Source organism: Schistocerca piceifrons, chromosome 11 (genome assembly GCF_021461385.2).
Source record: "Schistocerca piceifrons isolate TAMUIC-IGC-003096 chromosome 11, iqSchPice1.1, whole genome shotgun sequence".
NCBI lineage: Eukaryota > Metazoa > Arthropoda > Insecta > Orthoptera > Acrididae > Schistocerca > Schistocerca piceifrons.
This window is the reverse complement of record NC_060148.1, coordinates 139,414,355-139,434,286: the sequence shown is the minus strand read 5'-3', so window position 1 is coordinate 139,434,286 and position 19,932 is coordinate 139,414,355. Positions and strand designations below refer to the sequence as shown.

Here is a 19,932-nt window from a genome sequence, read left to right as displayed (position 1 = left end):
AGACGAAATGTTCAAACCAAATGGGAGACGACGAAACCGGTAACATCTTCCAAATGCTAAAAAGGCTGTGTACTGTCTGCAATTTGGATGGAGCTCGATCTGCCAGAAACTCGATTTTAGATCAACTGATGAGAAGATTGATATTCCATGGAAATTTTGTAAGAGTTCCTCCAATCGTTCCGGTCTGTCTGTTTCGGGTTCTATTATGGTATTAATTTGTCGCGAGTCCAAGACTAAACGAATACTACCATCTGCCTTCTCGACTACTCTTAACGGGTTATTATAGGCTGAAGCCGTAGGTTCTATTATTCCTTCACTCAGCATTCGCGCAATTTCAGCTGCTACTTTCTGTCGATATGCCAAGGGGATTGGATAGGGTGGCACACGAAACTGGTTGTGCGGACGTACACGAAATTCATATTGGAAGTTCTTTATTGATCCTGTCTTGGGAAGGAAGACCTCCGCATGTTCTACTAGTAATTTATGAAGTTCTTTGCGGTGGTCGCACCTTATATTCTTTATTGCTTCCACTTTTTCTCCTATTTTCTCCTTTATTTCTCCCATTATTCCGACTTCATTCTCATCCGTGTCCTCTCCCCTACCCGCAACGTCGACCTGTTCTTCCTTTCTGTCTTTCAGACACGCATAGTTTATCCGTACACAGTTAGACGGTAGTTGAGCTGGGATCAGCTGGTCGTCGAACTTAATGTGGACGGGATTCCCTTTCCTCAAAACCACTTCACCTCGTCCTAGATCAACTATCGCTTCATGTTCATTTAGGAAGTCCGTTCCTATTATCATGTCGATCGCCAGATTTGGCACGATCCAGAAGTTAGACTCTATTTTGTGTCCTTGGCAGGAGAATTCCAGTCTTGTTTGTTGGGTGACCTCCGTACATTTACCCGCTAATGCCCCTTTTATTTTGGTTTTCTTAACCGATAGGACAGGCCAGTCCATCTCCTGAGAGCACCTCTTGTATGCTGCCTCAGATATTGCTGTTATGTAGCTTCCACTATCTATTATCGCATTCATACTCTTTTCAGCTATTGCTACTGTGATAAGAGGCTGCCGATCTTGTCGAGGAGTTGCTTTATGTTCCTCGAGCAGGATTTCTGATAAATCTTCGTAATGTATCATCCGTAGTTGGCCAGGTCCGAGATTACGTGCGAAATTCCGGCGGCCTGTGTTCGCACTAGTCTGGCGTCAATTTCTTGTTAAGCTCCCCCTCCTCTGACGTGCATTAGGATTTGCGGGTCTAGTTTCAATCTCCTGGTTCCACTGTTGTCCTTGGTTTCGCTCTCTCCAATTACGGTCGCTTTGCCGTTCGTTATTCCTCCTATCCCAGATTCCTTGTCTAGATTGACCCTGCTCCCTGACGTTCTGGTTTCCGTGTCTTTGGTTTCCATAACCTTGAACAGCGTAACCTTGACTTCCGTAACCCTGGTTTCCTAACTGACCAGTGCGATTATGCGATCTGTTGTCGTCTTCCCTTCCTGGCCCGTGGTATTTGTTACTTTGCCCCTTCTTCCTGTCCTTTGCGTCTTGTTTATCAAAGACTACTTCGAGTTCGCGCAATAGACTCTTGAATGCTTCTATGTCAGATCCACACTTGCCGACAAGTGTCTGTTGGTACCTAACTGGCAATTTGGAAAAGCAAAATTTAATGATTTCTCCGTTGCTATATGGACTATCTAAAAATTGATTCTTCTTGAGTAACTCATCAAGAAATTTGGTTGCGCTCCTATAGCCGGACACTTCCAGTTCAGGACAAAATATTATTTCCTCTTTAATCGTGTCCTGCGTTTCCTTTGACCAGTAGGTCCGCAGGAATGCACCAACAAATTCCTGATAAGTCCGACACGTCACTGCTACACCCCGCATCTTCTCCGCGGCTTGGCCTTCGATGTGTCCACACATGAATTCTAATTTTGCCTGGGTTGGCCATGATGCCGGTAATGAATTTGTAAACTGCATCACCCAGCTCTTCGGATGCATCGACCCTCCATTTTCTTTGAACTTCTGGAATTTTAGTATCGACAGGAAATGATTCTGATCAAAATCCTGTCTGATCCTCGCACTGGTGTTGTCACTCGTTTCCGATACTTGCACGTCTGCTGAGTGTCCTGTTCTATCTTGGTGATAACTGTGATGTGCTACCTCTGTATCACAGTGGAAGTGGCACTCAGAATTCACAAGTGGGCTACAATTATTGGAGCTATTACTCGCTGTTTCTGCGTGTGCATTGTTAGTTCCGCACTCGGTCATTGGGCTAGAGCACGGCGGGCTTTTCCTCGGAGACATAATTCTGTGTACTCCATCATTGGTATCCGAACGCGCAGTGCTCGTGTGCCCGTTTTGCTCTAATTTTGCTATCCGACTCTCTACTTCTTCCATTCGTTTCGTGTTGTTCGCAACCGCGATATTACCCTGAGTTTTTAAGAACGCTAGGGATTTTGAGTGGGATTGTGTTGTACGTCGCAAGCGCCCTGCGAGTTTAGAAGTTGCTTCCGCGACTTTCATTGCTCCTATTGCCGCCGTTTTGGCCAGGCCTGCTACTTTTTGTGCAGCCATTGACATTTGTTTTACTTCTCCACATTCTTTCTTTATTGTTAGTAATTCCCCACGAATTTTCCCTATATGCGAAATTATTGCCTCAGTGTCCTTCTTACGCTGTTCGTCAGCTTCTTCCTTCTCCCTCTTACGTTGTTTCTCCTCTTCTTCCTTCTCCCTCTTACGCTGTTCGTCAGCTTCTTCCTTCTCCTTCTTACGTTGTTCGTCAGCTTCTTCTTTCATTGATCGTAGGAAGCTCAGTATTGGGTTAATGTCATCATTTTGATCCTCGTCACACATGGGTGATGTAACTCTGGACACCTGGGCGCTAGAGCTCTGACGTGGCCGAGCTGGCCCCTGTCTGCTCTCGTTCGTTTGATTATAAACTTCTGCTACCGTCTCGACCTGTGTGACTGTCTCTGTTTCATCCTCTACCTCACTATCATAATCACGGCTGCAACGCTGCTCTAAGATCGCGTCCAAATCACCTTCCTCATCAATGACCCTGGCGTCCTGTCCTGCTAAAAATGTGCCCATCTCATCTCCGAACCTATTCCCGTTGGTAAACTGCCCCTTATCCATTATGCTATCCTCTTTTGTTTTAGCGTCGCTCGATAATAGTCGTGCCTTACTTCTCGTTATCATTCATGAAAAACAAATTTATCTAAAATGCACAATAAAATTAATCTACTCCATATATTTTTACACATAGACATAAAGTTTCAACAACGCCGCTCCAACGCTGTAATTATACGCACGATTTGTTGTGGTACAGAAACCGCACACAAACCCAACAAAGTGTGATGTGATACGGACACACCATCAAAGGAACACAAAAACAATGACCAAAAAAAATATACACTGAAAACAAAAACAGTAATCATGCGCCGCTACTTAAAACTAAACGCGGAACTACCAGAAAAAACTTGGGTATTAATCAATAAAAAAAATTAGAGAAAAAAAATTTGATTGTTCGTACTAAGAATACTGTTTGTTAATCAGTGATTCTCAGGAAAGATCCGAGGCTAAGGGTCGCCATTTTATGCGAGGTGCCGGGGCTAGCAGTGTTTTTAACACTCAATTCTTAGAGAATTTACATATGTACATGATGCTCTAAGCCCCCCCTATTCTAACTCCAACTTTTGCTGTTGCACAAGGATAAAAAAAATACGCGAACTGACTCTAATCAACCCTGCCGGTGGAGTAGAAGAGAGTTTGGCACCTGCAATAATTTAATTTGATAAATAAGTTAATTAAACGAAGGTTTCATTAACATAGTGAGGAATGATGGGGTTGCTCTACCTGTTAACAGAATGAAAGTTCTGTCCAAAATAACAATATGATTTATTAAGACTAAACACAAAATAATAAACAACAACACATGAAACATTAACAATACATCAAATTGGCTCTAATTGGATACTTAAACAAACGCTGTGAATGTGAAGTTGTCCCTAAACTAGATTGTGAGGATTATGACGAAGTGATATGTGCAGCCAATTCCTAGCAACTCAATTCTTAGAGAAAACACATAGCCAACCCAACATTAATTGCTGCTACCCAAGACAGAACAAAGTTAAAAAAAAAAGACGAACAGGCGCGCTCTGCTGAGCTCTGATTGTCACCTAGGAAAATCCCTATCTGCCGGTGCTGCGGACATACATTACCAAACCGACTTCTTGACTCCCAGGACACGATCTGCCGTACCGGAGCCGTTGGCTGGTTGCTTCGACGTCCTCGACCGAAAGGCGAGAGCCGACTACCCACAAGAGCACCCGTACAAAAACCGAACACAGAACATTCCCGCCCCCACGACAGTGGCCGTGGTTAAACGTTCCAATCAGCAACTCGAAAACCGGCGGAAATTCCACTCCATTGCCGGAACACTACCATTCCACCAATGGAGATTCTTGGCGCCAATTTCTGCGCCGATCTTGCTACGTCACGGAGCTATGCTCTGAGCAAGCCAATCACAGTTACTATTTTGCAGAAAGTGCGGGAATTTTCCCGCCACAGCTGCCTGGGTACACAAGTCATTCCCACGCCTCGCTGGTAGCCCGCCAGAAAGTGTTTTCGCTAAGTTTCTGCGAAGTAATGGAACCTCTAGCCCAGCCACTACTTCAAGCTCTGCGGGCGTGCCTCTTGACAATGTCGGTGTCTGCAAAGCATTCACTCGACTTCCTCACACCCGTCGGCTTAAAGCTTTCCAGATCAGCAGAGCCCGCCTGTCACCGGACCACCCGGGTGACGAGAGACGCTGCGTGGGAAGTCCGCGTGTGAAGGAATAGCAACTTTCCACCGCATGCAATTAGAGAGGAGAATCGTAAGATAGAAATATGAGAGGGGGCTCATGCCACCTCTCAACCTACCTGCCCGATTAAGGCATTTAACATTCCAGAATCCTATCCGTAGAACGCCAGATTTGTTTTCCTTGGTGATCACGTCCTTCTGAGTAGTTCCTGCATGGAGATCCGAATGGGAGATTCTTTCATTCCCAGAAATTTTTACCCAACAAGAAACTATCACCATTTAACCATAGAGTAGAGCTACATGCCAACTGGCAAATTACAGCTGTAGTTTCCCCTTGCTGTAGGCTGCTCGCAGTACCAGGACAGCAATGCCGTCTTGGTTAGCCAGATGAGTCAATCATCCAGACTGATGCCCGTGCAACGACTGAAAAGGGTGCCGCCCCTCTTCAGGAGCCGTATGTTTGTCTGGCTTCTCGACAGGCATCACTCCATTGTTGTTGTACACGCAGTACAGATATGTACGGTTAAGGCAGACAAGCCACCCAAACCGACGGCAAGTCCGTGGTTCATGGGAAACATCGGAAACTATGAACGAAATATTCACTCTGCAGCGGAGTGTGCACTGATATGAAACTTCCTGGCAGATTAAAACTGTGTACCAGACGGAGATTCGAACAAAGGACCTATGCCTTATGCGGACATGTGCTCTGCACTTGATATGAAACTTTCTGGCAGATTAAAACTATGTTTCCAGACTGAGATCAGAGCTCGCGACCTTTGCCTATTGCGGGCAATTGCTCTACCAACCGAGCTAGCAAGCACGATTTACGACCAGCCCTCACAGCTTCAATTCTGCCAGTACCTCGTCTCCTAGGTTCCAAACTTCACAGGAGCTCTCCTGCAAACCTTGCAGAGTTTGAACTCCTGGGAGAAAGGATATTGCAGAGACATGGCTCAGTCACAGACAGGTGGATGGTTCCAGAATGAAGTATTGACTCTACAGTGGAATATGCGCTCCTCTGAATCTTCCTGGCAGACTAAAACTGTATGCCAGACCGAGACTCGGGATCTTTGCCTTTCGTGGGCAAGTGCTCTGCCAGCTAACCTTCCTGCATGGTTTCCAATAGAACTTTCGAAGGTATGAGACGAGATACTGGCCAAACTGAAGCTGTGACGACGGGGTGTGAGCTGTGCTTGGGTAGCTTAGCCAGTAGAGAACTCGCGCACGAAAGTCCAGAGTTCGAGTCTCGGCCTGATACACAGTTACAACCTGCCAGGAAGTTTCTAATCAGAGAAGACTCCTCTGCAGGGTGAAAATTTCCTTCTGAAAACATCCCCCAGGCTGTGGCTAAGCCATGTCTCCGCAATATAATTTCTTAAGGAGTGCTAGTTTTGCGAGGTTCGGAGGAGAAAAATGGTTCAAATGGCTTTAATCACTATGGGACTTAACATCTGAGGTCATCAGTTCTCTAAACTTAGCACTACGTAAACCTAACTAACCTAAGGACGTCATACACATCCATGCCCGAGGTAGAGTTCGAACCTGCGACCGTAGCAGCCGCGTGGTTCCGGACTGAAGGGCCTAGAACCGCTCGACCACAGCGGCCGGCTCGCAGGAGAACGTGTGTGAAATTTGGATGGTAGGAGACGAGATGTTGGCACAATTGAAGCTGTGAGGACGGTGCATGAGTTGTGCTCGGGTAGCTCAGTTGGTAGAGCACTTGCCCACCAGAGGCAAAGGTCCGAGTTCGAGTCTCGGTCCAGCTCACAGTTTCATTGGAAACTATGATTTAACCAACAGAAAATTGCATATCGCTTCAGAACAAATTAGTGTATTTGCACGTGCTCTTTACGCTTTTTTCTGTAACAATCCAGAAGAATTGTACTTGTTTCCCATTGCCATTACGTGAAGTTTTTTGTTGTCATGTTGTATGTGCTTGGAATGTACGAACATAAATTTGTTTACATCATCAGGTATACCACTCACATAAATGCAGCTGACTGCTGTGTATTACATCGAACTTCAAGGAGGAAACTCTCTCTCCCCAGGAGACAACGCCGAGGCAGGCTTGGCTTTAGCCGGTGTCAGTGACGGGAGGGCACTGTGTGCAGCCAGTTTTTTTTCTTTTTGGCTTCTCCGCTAAATGATTACGACTGAAACTTTTTCTACCCACAGGACTTTTACCTGCTACGTGCAGCTCTTCAATGACCGCGAAGCCCTCGGTTGTGGAATTTCATAACTCTACTGAAACAATTACTCGTGATCATGTGTTACTCAAAGATCAAATTCTTACCTTGGAAAAATCCGACTTCGTAGATATCGATGACCAGCTGCACACAAACTTGTCTTTTTCCATCCTTCAGACCCTTCATGTACAATTTATACTTCCCGTAAGGTAAGGCGACGAACTTTTTTAAGGTGATCGGTCATGTCCAGTACCGATGCATGTAGTAGGTGCCCTGCCAACAGAGGTAGCGATGTAATTACACAATACAGGTTTTGTGACTAAATCAAAACTTCAACTTGTAGGATTATTCTTTGTCGAGGTCTTTACTGAGTATCAGATGTAGCAGTCTCTTCCTATTTTTCTTTTCTGCTCCTTTCATAACTTAGACACGCTTATTGCATTTTGGCCATCATATATTGGTACATGTAAGTTAAGGAAATAACAAAGGATGTCGAAATTCACACTCTAATAGTTAACATAGCAATGAGTGAACATCCTGATACTTCTCAGCAATCAGGAGCATGACAAAGACAGGAACAGGAAAGCCGAAATCTCAAGGCATTCGCCTAACACGAGTGAAATTAAGAAACAGAGTCTAAGACGTTGTGGTCTCCTGACCTTCATTGCTTACATACTCCACCCTCACAATTATATTCTGCACATCAAGACGCTTCATTCGAACCCAAACTCGATAAGATAAAGTCAGTATTGTATGAATTCATGTATATTATATGCAAATAACTAATAAATCGCAAGTGCGCACCGTGGTTGAAATACTCGAGGCTGGCGTACACACTTACATTCCAGACACGACGGCACAGCAGCTTTTAGCTCGAGAGAGGCGAAACCGCACGCCAGGAGGCCGGTCCCAACCCATCTACGTCGGCCGGTGACCGCCTGCAGAGCAGACAGCGTTTGCCCGAGTGAAAGGGGGGACGACCCCATGTTCGGCTTAAAAGCAAATTCCGCTACACTGTGTGGGAGCGGCCAGCCTACGCATTCTTTACACATAGCACACAGTTTCAGAGATTTTCGCAGAGAGACAGCAAACGCCAAACGCCGATACTACAGATTTCCGGATTGGTCGCCTTAAACAGAGCGTCATACTCCCTAGAAGAGCAATGCTGATTGGCAGACGATATTTCTGACGCCTTGAGCTGAAGGAGCAATGGAAGAGACCAAAAGATATACCCCTTCACGTCTGGCATGGAGAGGGGCCGTTCCGTTGTCGCTCTTGGAGCGAGAATGCGTAACGAGAGCGTGCGCGCTCGTACATGTACTCAAAGAGCGAGGAACAAGTCTCTCCTCAGTACTTCACTGGGAGAGCACCTCTGTCGAGAGCGAATCGAAGTGTGAGTCTATACTGAGTCCTTGCGATTAAGCGTTGTTCACTGTATTGGCCGACACACTTATTGTGCGGTGTGAACGGACTAAGTAATAGTTAAAGGCCTGCGAGCGAATTTTGAGTGGCATCGCGGTGGACTGGTTATCTGACCAGTGTACCACGCCAATAGTTAGTAGTAGGGGCGAATAGAAGTCCTTGAGTTCATCAAGGCATAGGGAGAGTTTGACTGGCGGAGGTCAATCCAGACAGAAGGAGAGTTATCTTATTTGTCAGCAGCGAGCGGCGCGGACGGCAGTCATCGCAGCTTACAGTATTGTGCACTACAGTTCTTGCGAGCCCCGTATTTCCTCCACAACAGTACACTTCACTGCATTTCACAAGCGACAGCCGCGACCGTACCTAGCAACATTCTAAAGGATAACTATTCAAGTTGAGTATCTCCTCCATGTCCGGACAACATCTCTTTGGTTCACTCAGAGACTCCTGGACACTTCCCTTGTTGAGAGCCCTTCCTGGCACAAAGAGACAATGTGGACGCGATCGAACCGCGGTATCTAGGCATGGTTGAACTACAGACAACACGAGCCGTGTACGTCCTTCCTGGTGGAATGACCGGAACTGATCGGCTGTGGGACCCCAACCGTCTAATAGGCGCTGCTCGTGCACGATTGTTTACATTTTTTGGCAGGTTTTGTGACATCTCTGAACAGTCAAAGGGACTGTGTCTGTGGTACAAAATCCATAATCAGTGACTGTCTTCAGGAGTTCTGGGAACTGAGGTGATGCAAAACATTTTTTTGGTGTGTGTAAATGGATACTTAAATATGGAGCTCTAAAACCGGCAGTATATTTACAATCTCAAGCAGATACTTTCATGAGCCGATAGATTGATATTTTATCAGTATGTTTATCGAATATCTATATGTTGATGCCATTTAAATATCGATTATCGGATACTCGATACCTTTAAAAATATCAACAGTTCTATCAGAAAGAGCAGGTGGTTGTTTCTCGAGGAGGTCCTGGCTATACTTCGGTCTTCCGTGAAGACGTATCCGTGTCCACAGGACTGCATGCATTCGTTCCTGGTGTGACGAAGGCTTACAAACCCTACTGCACGTCGTCCGTTAAATCACTCAGTCTTAAGGCCAGGTTCTCATTCAAAATGGTCGAAAAATCGATTTTTTGTTGCATTTTTGAAAGATATTTGCGTCAGGAATGTTGATATAGGTCTTGGAATTGCAGACTAAAAAATGGCTCTGAGCACAATGGGACTCAACATCTTAGGTCATAAGTCCCCTAGAACTTAGAACTACTTAAACCTAACTAACCTAAGGACATCACAGACACCCATGCCCGAGGCAGGATTCGAACCTGCGACCGTAGCAGTCGCGCGGTTCCGGACTGCAGCGCCAGAACCGCACGGCCACCGCGGCCGGCTGCAGACTAAACATAAGTAACGAAAACACTATTTTTATCACATTTTGATTAAAATTGGCCAAAAGATAATATTCGGTCAGCCATAATGGATTATCGATTTTGAATTTTGAAAATCTAACTTCAGATTTGTGTTCAGCGACATCAAAAGTGTGTAATGACATAGTTTTTACGCAAATTCAGTTAATAATTAATATAAAAGTTAGCCCTAAACTTTAGTCATGGTTTTCCTCGAGAGACGATTTTTTGAAACTCCATGCAGCATAAAATAAAAACGGTTCAACCTATTAGCTTCTAACTTTGACTCCCGAAAAGTAATAACTCCTTTTTGTAAAGCCATAAAGAGTAAAAAAAAATCCAACACAGAGTTCGCTTTAACATCATATCGCTAAATTTAACGTTGTTTCATTGTAGTTAGGTACAAGCTCCCATAAATTTAGTGTAGTATCTACAGATGTTATCCATTTTTGATTTGAGATAACTTCTAGAGGCTACACTCTACGCAGCAGGTGTACTTCAAACTCGTAGGTTTTCGATCAGACCTCGATTATGGGCTCCATTTTCTTCTTTTTTGTATCGAAAATCTAAAATATAGTTGAACGTATGTCTTTTCATTGTCTCAAAAAAATTTCGAAACTTTGCATATTTTTTGTATTTTTTGTTCATTTGAATGAGAACTTGGACGTAATATCCAATGAAATATGGACTCCCATTCTCTGCAAATCGAAGACAACATCAGGACTGCGTGCCCTGTGACGCCGTAGCAGTGTCGTATCTGTTGTGGAAGGGGCATCTGACTTTCTGCCACTGTGGCTCTTGTGTGCGTGGGGTTGCTATTCTGTTATTCTGCGCAAGGGATTAATCTGAGATGTACCCTTTACCCTGTGGCTACTGCAAGATGCAATTTACATCCCCACACTACTACAGAAGTCAGACAGACGCTCCTAAAGAGAAATGCCTGAAAAACTTTCAGCAATAAATATCTTCTGGAGTCCTCTGCTGTAAGGTAATGACACAAAAATTTACAAAATTTCTTACGTAGCTAGTCGGATATTTGGGTACTGGTGTAGTGCTAGTTAGTGTAAGAAAAACATGAAACTAACGAAAATTATTATTTATTTTGCAAAAATTCTGAGAAATCACAATGGCACTTTTAGTTATGAACTGAACTACTGCAGTGGATGACCGCTACCTACGGATTATAGCTCGGAGGAACCCTGACGGCGACGCCACCATGTTGAGTAATGTTTTTCGTGCAGCCACAGGACGCCGTGTTACAACTCAAACTGTGCACAACTTCACTCCCGACGTCCATGGCGAGGTCCATCTTCGCAACCACGACACGATTATAGTTGGTGGTGACTTTAATTTACACTCGATATGTTGGGCGAAAATACATGTTTCATTTCGGAGGTACGCATAAAATATCATCCGAAATCGTTCTAAACGCATTCTCTGAAAATTATTTCGAGCTATTAGTTCATGAGCCCATGCGAATAGTAAACGGTTGTGAAGACACACTTGACCTCTCAGCAACAAATAATCCTGAGTTAATAACGAGCATCAAAACCGATACAAGGATCAGTGAACACGGGGTTGTCGTGCCGAGACTGAATATTGTAATCCCCAAATCCTCAAAAAATAAACGAAAAATATACCTATTCAAAAAGGCAAATAAAAATTCACTTGACGTCTTCCTGATAGACAATCTCCACTCATTCCTAATTAATAAAATAAGAGTAGATCAGATGTGACTTGAAATCAAAGAAATTGTATTGGCAGCAGTTGAGAGATTTATTCCAAATAAATCAACAAACGACGCAGCTGATCCTCCTCGGTACACAAAACGAGTTAGAACACTTTTGCAGAAACAGCGAAACAAACGTGCCAAATTTAAACAGACGCAAAATTCCCAAGATTGGTGATCTTTTACAGAAGCTCGAAATTTAGCGCGGACTTCAATGTGAGATGCTTATAACAGTTTGAGGCGTGGTAAAAGTTTCTGTTTTGAAGAGCGCGCCGCAGCGCGTAGTGTGGAGCAGTCGCCCTCCGTTTCTGGCGGTGGCGCCGCTGTGGCAATCGCAGCCTTGCTGTCTCCCTCTGGTGGGAAAGGGGAAAGGCTGCCTGTTCACGTGCATGTAAGGGGCGCTGTCAGCTCGCCAGTGGGTCAGTCTGGGTCAGTCTCTCGTCCCCAGCTTGCTCCTCTGCCTCTCGTCCGCATTTGTTAGGCAGTTAGTGTCTGTCTGTCGTTCGGAGCTGCCTCTGTCATGTTTCTCGGATTCGGTGTGTGAACGAATTTAATGCTAACGGCCTAATTCCTTAAATATGTTTTTATCTTGCCTATCATCTGGAGAGGCGGTATATGTGTACTGTAGAGCATGTTTGGCCAACCTTGCATAATTTTATGTTAGATTGCATTTCATGGGCTTTTATTTAAATGGTCATTTTAGTAAATAAAATTGCCACTCTTCCACCATAAGACATTCTTAGAAGCTAAAATCAAGTTGCGCCTTCAGTGGCACGTTTATCTATTAATTTTAGTCTTTTGTACCATTTCCATCCCTCCTTTGGGGTGCATAGTTTGTGTGCTTGTGTGAATTGTTAAAACTTTTACTTTACGGTAATCTGGTGTGTTGCAGATTTGCACCAGTGTAGTCTTTCAGAGGCTGTTGTGAGCGGCCGTGTCAAAAGGGGGCGGCAAGGTTCTCAGTCCGAAAGCTCATACACTCAAAAATTTGTTTCTTTCTGCCTCTGAATAAATTGTAACTTGATGTTTGGAGGGTGCTTTCTGCTTATAATTTTAAATCTGTTTAAAAAAAATGCTTTTAGGAATAAAATTCCCATTTGTTGCAAGCAATTTTATTTTGATTTCATAAGTTACTCCCTGGCAACTACTTCCACGCTCACATAGTGTGACTAAATGTGTTAATGTTCTTGATGAATTGCTAGTACATAAAGTAAATTTTTAAGAATATTCTTTGAAATTAAATCCACAGTTCACAGTTTCCACAACGAAACTTTGTCTCGAAAACTGGGAGAAAACCCAAAGAGATTCTGGTCGTATGTGAAGTATGTTAGTGGCAAGAAACAATCAATGCCTTCTCTGCGCGATAACAATGGAGATACTACCGAAGACAGTGCTGCCAAAGGACAGCCTTCCGAAACCCCTTCACAAAAGAAGACGAAGTAAATATTCCAGAATTCGAATCAAGAACAACTATCAACATGTGTAATGTAGAAGTAAATATCCTCAGAGTAGTGAAGCAACTGAAATCACTTAATAAAAGCAAGTCTTCCTCACCAGACTGGAAACCAATTAGGTTCGTTTCTGAGTATGCTGATGGATTAGCTCCATACTTAACAATCACATACAACCGTCCGCTCGACGAAAGATCCGTATTAAAAGACTGGAACGTTGCACAGGTCACACCAATATTCAAGGAAGGTAGTAGGAGTAATCCACTAACTACAGGTCCATATCGTTAACGTCTATATGCAGCTGGATTTCTGGAACATATATTGTGTTTGAACATTATGAATTACCTCGAAGAAAACTATCTATTGACACACAGTCAACATGGGTTCACAAAACATTAAAAATGGCTCTAAGCACTGTGGGACTTAACATCTGAGGTCATCAGTCCCCTATACTTAGAACTGCTTAAACCTGACCAACCTAAGGACGTCACACGCATCCTTGCCTGAGGCAGAATTCGAACCTGCGACCCCATCAGCAGCGTGGTTCCGGACTGAAGCGCCTAGAACCGCTCGGCTAGGCCGTTCAGCATAGAAATCATCGTTCCTGTCAAACACAACTAGCTCTTTATTCACATGAAGTGTTGAGTGCTATTGACAAGGGATTTCAGATCGATTCCGTATTTATGGATTTCCGGAAGGCTTTTGACCCTGTACCACACAAGCGGCTTGTAGTGAAATTGCGTGCTTATGGAATATCGTCTCAGTTATGTGATTGGATTTGTGATTTCCTGTCAGAGAGGTCACAGTTGGTAGTAACTGACGGAAAGTCATCGAGTAAAACAGAAGTGGTTTCTGACGTTCCCCAAGGTAGTGTTATAGGCCCTTTGCTGTTCCTTATCTATGTAAACGATTTGGGAGACAATCGAAGTACCCGTCTTAGGTTGTTTGCAGATGACGCTGTCGTTTATCGAATAATAGAATCATCAGAAGATCAAAAAAACTGCAAAACGATTTAGAAGAGAGATTTGTTTCAAATGGCTCTGAGCACTATGGGACTGAACATCTGTGGTCATCAGTCCCCTAGAACTTAGAACTACTTAAACCTAACTAACCTAAGGACATCACACACATTCATGCCCGAGGCAGGATTCGAACCTGCGACCGTAGCGGTCACGCTTCCAGACTGAAGTGTCGAGAACCGCACGGCCACACCGGCCGGCTTAGAAGAGATATCTGAATGGTGCGAAAAGTGGCAGTTGACCCTAAATAGCGAAAAGTGTGAGGTCATCCACATGAGTGCTAAAAGGAATTCGTTAAACTTTGGTACACGATAAATCAGACTTATCTAATATTTGTAAATTCAACTAAGTACCTAGGAATTTCAATTACGAACAACTAAAATTGGAAGGAACACATAGAAAATGTTGTGGGGAAGGCTAACCAAAGACTACATATTATTGGCAGGACACTTAGAAAATGTAACAGAACTAGTAAGGAGACTGCCTACACTACACTTGTCCGTCCTCTCATAAAATACTGCTGCACGGTGTGGGATCCGTACCAGATAGGACTGACGCAGTACATCGAAAAAGCTCAAAGTACGGTAGCACGTTTCGTATTATGGTGAATTATGGGAGAGAGTGTCCCTGAAATGATTCAGGATTTGAGCTGCACATCATTAAAAGAAAGCGTTTTTCGTTGCGACGGAATCTTCTCACAAAATTCCAATCACCAACGTAATAATAGAGAATTATGAAGGTGGTTCCATGAAACCTCTGCCATGCACTTAAATGTGATTTGCAGAGTATCCATGTAGATATAGATGTAGATGCAGCGTGGTACAGATGGGCCCAACAACATGCCGAATGGATCGCTCAGGACTGCGTCACGTTCTCTTCACTGATGAGTGTCGCATATGCGTTCAACCAGATAATCGCCAGAGACGTGTTTAGAGGCAGCCCAGTCAGGCTGAATGCCTTAGACACACCAGCGAGTGCAGCAAAGTGGAGGTTCCCTGCTGATTTTAGACGGCATTATGTGGGGCCAACGTACGCCGCTGGTGATCATGGAAGGCGCTGTAACGGCTGTACGATATGTGAATGCCATCCTCGGACCGTTAGTGCAACCATATCAGCAGCATGTTAGTGCAACCATATCAGCAGCATATCAGCAACCATATCAGCAGCAAGGTCCTGGAATCCGTCCTTACCCGACACATCCACCAGCATCTCCGCCAGCACCGCCTCCTTCCCACTACCCATCGTGGCTTTCGACCGTCCTTCTCTGCCGATGACCTTCTCATTCACCTCACTCATCTCCTCTCCGAACAGCTCAACTCCCGCCAGTCCACCATCTTCCTCTCCCTCGACCTTGAGCGTGCTTACCACCGTGTATGGCATTCTGGTCTCCTCTTCAAGTTCCAAACATTCACTCTTCCTGACAACTATGTCTGTCTGATAGGGTCCTTTCTTTCCCAACGTCCTTACTATGTCAGCATCCATAACACAGATTCCTGCACCTTCCACGCTTCCGCCGGTGTGCCCCAAGGTTCCGTCCTCTCCCCTCTTCTCTACCATCTGTATACAGCAGACATGCCACTGACTCCAACCCTTTTCCACCTTCTCAAGTACGCCAATGACACCCCCTTCCTTGCCCTCGCCCCCACCCTGCACTGCTCCCAACACCTTCTCCAATCCCATCTTGACCGGTTCACCATTTGGTGCAACCAGTGGTTGCTCAAGATCAATCCTTCGAAGACGCAGGCGATCATTGTAGGCAAAACCACCCCTTCCTTCCGTCTCCTCGACTTCTATATCACCATTTATGGCTGTCCTATCACCGTCACCCCCACCCTCAATTACCTTGTCGTCGGCCTTGGTCATCACCTCTCATGGACCCCAATCTCTGGACAATCCAAGCTGAGGCACGCTCCCGCCTCCATCTCCTGAAGCTCCTTTCTGGCCGCACATGGGGTCTGGCCCCCTACACCATCCTCCACACCTAGAAATCCCTCATCTGCCCTATCTTCTGCTACGCCCCTCCAACCTTTCAGAAATCCCTTCAAATCCTAGAACGCCATGTGCTCTGCCTCGCCCATCGCATCCATCTCCCCTCCCCCATGCGGATCCTGTATGAGCTTATTCCGTTCCTGCACCTCCTCTTTTTCCTCTAACCGATACGGATCCTCTACACCTCCCGTAAACTTGTTCCCCCTCACCTGCTTGTCTCTCCCATCCTTCCCCACCCCCGTCCACTGCTGTGCCTGTATTCCCACATCCCACCTGCTCCCTATCTCTCCACTCTCCATACCTTCACCCAAGGTGGCTTCCACCAACTCCCCCTCCCTGGTGATGCCCTCATCCCCTGCATCTAACCCTCCTACCAACTTTGATCCTACCCTTCCACACCCTGTGTTTTTCTCCTGAGGGCACCCTATCTCCCTTCTCTCCTTCCTCCCTTCCTGCCCCTCTCCCCTCCCCAGGCTTCCCCTACCCCCTACCTTGTTTCCCCCCTCCCATCTCCTCTGCCACTGGTATCTCCACCCTCCCCTCTCCCTCCTCCCCCACCTTTTCCCCTTTTGGCAGGTCCCCGGACTCGTACACGTCAAGTGAACATTCGCGCGCCGGAGATCGTCGCCAGTGTTTTGTGTGTACCATCGTGTTAGTGATTCAGTGCTCATCATTTGTGTTCCTTCATTCACGTGCGCCGTTTCTGTCGTCTCTGTTAGTGCCAGAGTGCTGCACTTGTGACCGACTTCATGTATTTTTAAATTTGTGTGTCTACTGGTGTCTATGCGCGGTGTTGTTTCGTTTTTCGATGTCTCCACTTGTAATAAATGTATTACCTATGGCCGAAGAGCGACGTAGTATTGCCGCTGCCGGCCTACCTTTGTATAAGGTGTCAAAATAACAATAAAGGAAAAAAAGGAAAAGCCTGTGTCGTTCAGAAGCACGATGCAACGTTCGTTAGTCACGCAAGAGTGCTCGTCCTTAAGAACATCGCGTCCTACTTCTGAACTATACAGGCACTGCAATATCATTCTTTTCCAATGGCCATTCTGTCATCACAGCCTAGTGAGGGTTCAGCGAATGGTTTAATATCTCGCCTGCAGGTTGCGTTCCTGATCGAAAATCGATTGTTGTGTCGGTGTACGTGTTTGTGGATACAGGGAAAGAAACCAGGATCTTCAACAACTGGCCATTTTCAACTCCCCCAGGCTACGAGCGCGGAAACGTGCAGCTGCTCCTGCTGTTCCTGATCGCACAGCTAGGCGAAATCTCCACGAGGGCTTAAAAACTCTAGCATACACACTGAGACTAGTGTACACTCTTACGACACACATTCTCGCTTCACAGAAAACCGCTTGTGAAGTCTTGATCTAAAACTTGCCTCGTGACAGCCTCGTCTCCTCCAGCGTCGAGGCACATTTTCGTTTCCCTGGATGCGTGAATAAACAACACATGCCATACTGGAGTGGCACGAAAACCCAAGAACTTCACGAGGAGCCCATGCCTACGGAACGTGTGACTGTCTGGTGGGCATTATCAAAAACTGACATTATTGGCCCATGGTTTTTCGAAGAGAATGGTAGGGCAGTTACGGTCTCTTTTGAGCGTTATGACCAGATGATTCAGACAGCTACTCTTCCAGAACTTAAAGAAATGTGTGTTGGGGATGTCTGATTCCAACAAGAAGGCGTCACACATCACACAGAACGGACGTCAGTGACAATCGTTTGCGAACATTTCCCCTGGGTTATTTGTCCAGGACGGCAATTTCAAGGGGCGCCAAATTCGTATTATTGAAGAAAAAATCTTGTTTTACAAAGCGACAGCCCACGTGTCGATTATTCATATGATTCTGAAACATATCCTTATTGATTTTCGAACATTCTAAGTTCATTTCTGAACGTATCATAAGTTGACTCAATGCGTGCATAGAGTACGCGATGTCTCTGCCAGGGAAACCCCGTCGCATCCAGAGGTTAATAACTTTCCCGCAGACAAAAGAGGATGTGCCTGTATGAGCCGATCCCAATAAACGAGAACGGGTGAATACCAATCGCTGTTTTTTATGTGGTTGATTAGGTGTGCAAATGATGAGCCTTATTGTAACATTTAGCGAAGTCCATAGATTCAGACAACCAGAGTGGAAATAAGCGACTAACAGCAACATCAGGTAAAGAAAATTACATATTATTTCCCCGATGTATCCAAGAAAATGAAATTTTGAGAGCAAATTTTTGTTAGATTGCTACACTACTAAGGGCCAGTTGCACAGTCTCCGGTTAGCAGTAGCGTAATTCTATTCTCGGAATAGCGCGGAAAATGCTTTTTACCAACATGTAAAAAACGCCTAACCGGAGAATGGACGCGGGATAACTAAACAGGTGATACTGGCTGGGTTTGACAATGGCAGGAATAGTTACAGAAATAGGGATGGTAAGATTGCTTGTTAGAACGAGTAAGGAGAAAAAACGAGAACGTCACACAAATTATATGGAAGAACACAAAAATTTCGTACTACTACTACTTCTCGATCTCATGCTTGAGAAATTGGAGCTTATGAACGAAAAGTGAAACTCCTAACATAAAATTTTTGCTTGTAGTAAGCATAATAGGCATTTGATATTCGTACTTTGTGAGTTATATTCTGTCGTGTTATTTATATAAATAAGGTAGATAAACATAACCATTTGTGCCAAAGCAGTCGCGCCTATTTGGCGAGTGTTACAACTGCTTCAATATTAAAAAGGCGTATTTCGTTTTATCTAGCAGACAGTGACAAAATAGACGTAATCAAATCGAGAAACCCCGCCAGTCTTGGGTACTACTCGTATTAACAGCTTTTTCAGTGTTAGGCAACACCATTTTAATTTTTCATGTAGCAAAATGTTTCACCAACTTTGATGGCGTAATACACATATCAAAAAATGTTTTGCATCAGCCCGGTTCCCAGAATTCCTGAAGTTAAGCGTTGGCTGTGGCTATTGTATCACAGACACAGTCCCTCTGACTGTTCACAACTGTCACTAAACCCTCCCAAAGATGTAAACAACCATGCATGGGCAACGCCTATTAGAAGGAAGGGGTCCGATAGCCGATAAGTTACAGCCATTCCACCAGGAAGGAGGTAAACGGCTCGTGTTGTCTGTAGTTCAGCCATGCCTAGACGGGCAATACCGCGGTTAGATCGCGTCCACATCATTACTTTGTACCAGGAAGGCAAGTGTCCAGGCGTCTCGGAGTGAACTAAAGCGATGCTGTTCGGACATGGAGGATGTACAGACGAACTGTCGATGACATGCCTCGCTCAGGCCGCCCAAGGGCTGCTACTGCAGTCGATGACTTCTCCCTCCGGATTATGGCTCGGAGGAAAGCAACGCCACCATGTTGAATAATGCTTTTCGTGCAGCCACAGGACGTTGTATTACGACTCAAACTGTGCGCAACAGGCTGCATGATGCGCAACTTCACTCCTGACGTCCATGGCGAGGTCCATCTTTGCAACCACAACACCATGCAATGCGGCACAGATGGGCCCAACAACATGCCAAATGGACAGCTCAGTACTGGCGTCACGTTCTCTTCACCGATGAGTGTCGCATATGCCTTCAACCAGACAATCGCCAGAGACGTGTTTGGAGGCAGCCTGGTCACGCTGAATGCCTTAGATACGCTGTCCAGCGAGTGCAGCAAGGTGGAGGTCCCCTGCTGTTTTGGCGTGGCATTATGTGGGACCGACGTACGCCGCTGATGGTCATGGAATGCGCCCTAACGGCTGTACAATACTTGAATGCCTTTCTCCGACCGATAGCGCAACCAAATCCGTAGCATGTTGGCGAGGCATTCGTCTTCATCAACGTCAATTCGCGCCCCCATCGTGCACATCTTGTGAATGACTTCCTTCAGGATAACGACATGAA

The 19,932-nt window shown here is 45.3% G+C and overlaps 1 protein-coding gene across 1 annotated transcript in view; it reads right to left on the bottom strand.

The window, feature by feature from the left end:
- The window catches only part of LOC124720404, a 120,125-nt gene that overhangs the window by 43,180 nt on the left and 57,013 nt on the right, over positions 1 to 19,932 (bottom strand). Inside the window, exon 4 of the mRNA XM_047245741.1 lies at positions 7,094 to 7,259. Coding sequence (XP_047101697.1) covers positions 7,227 to 7,259 — 33 coding nt within the window. The 3' untranslated portion in view covers positions 7,094 to 7,226. The remainder of the gene's footprint in view (positions 1 to 7,093; positions 7,260 to 19,932) is intronic.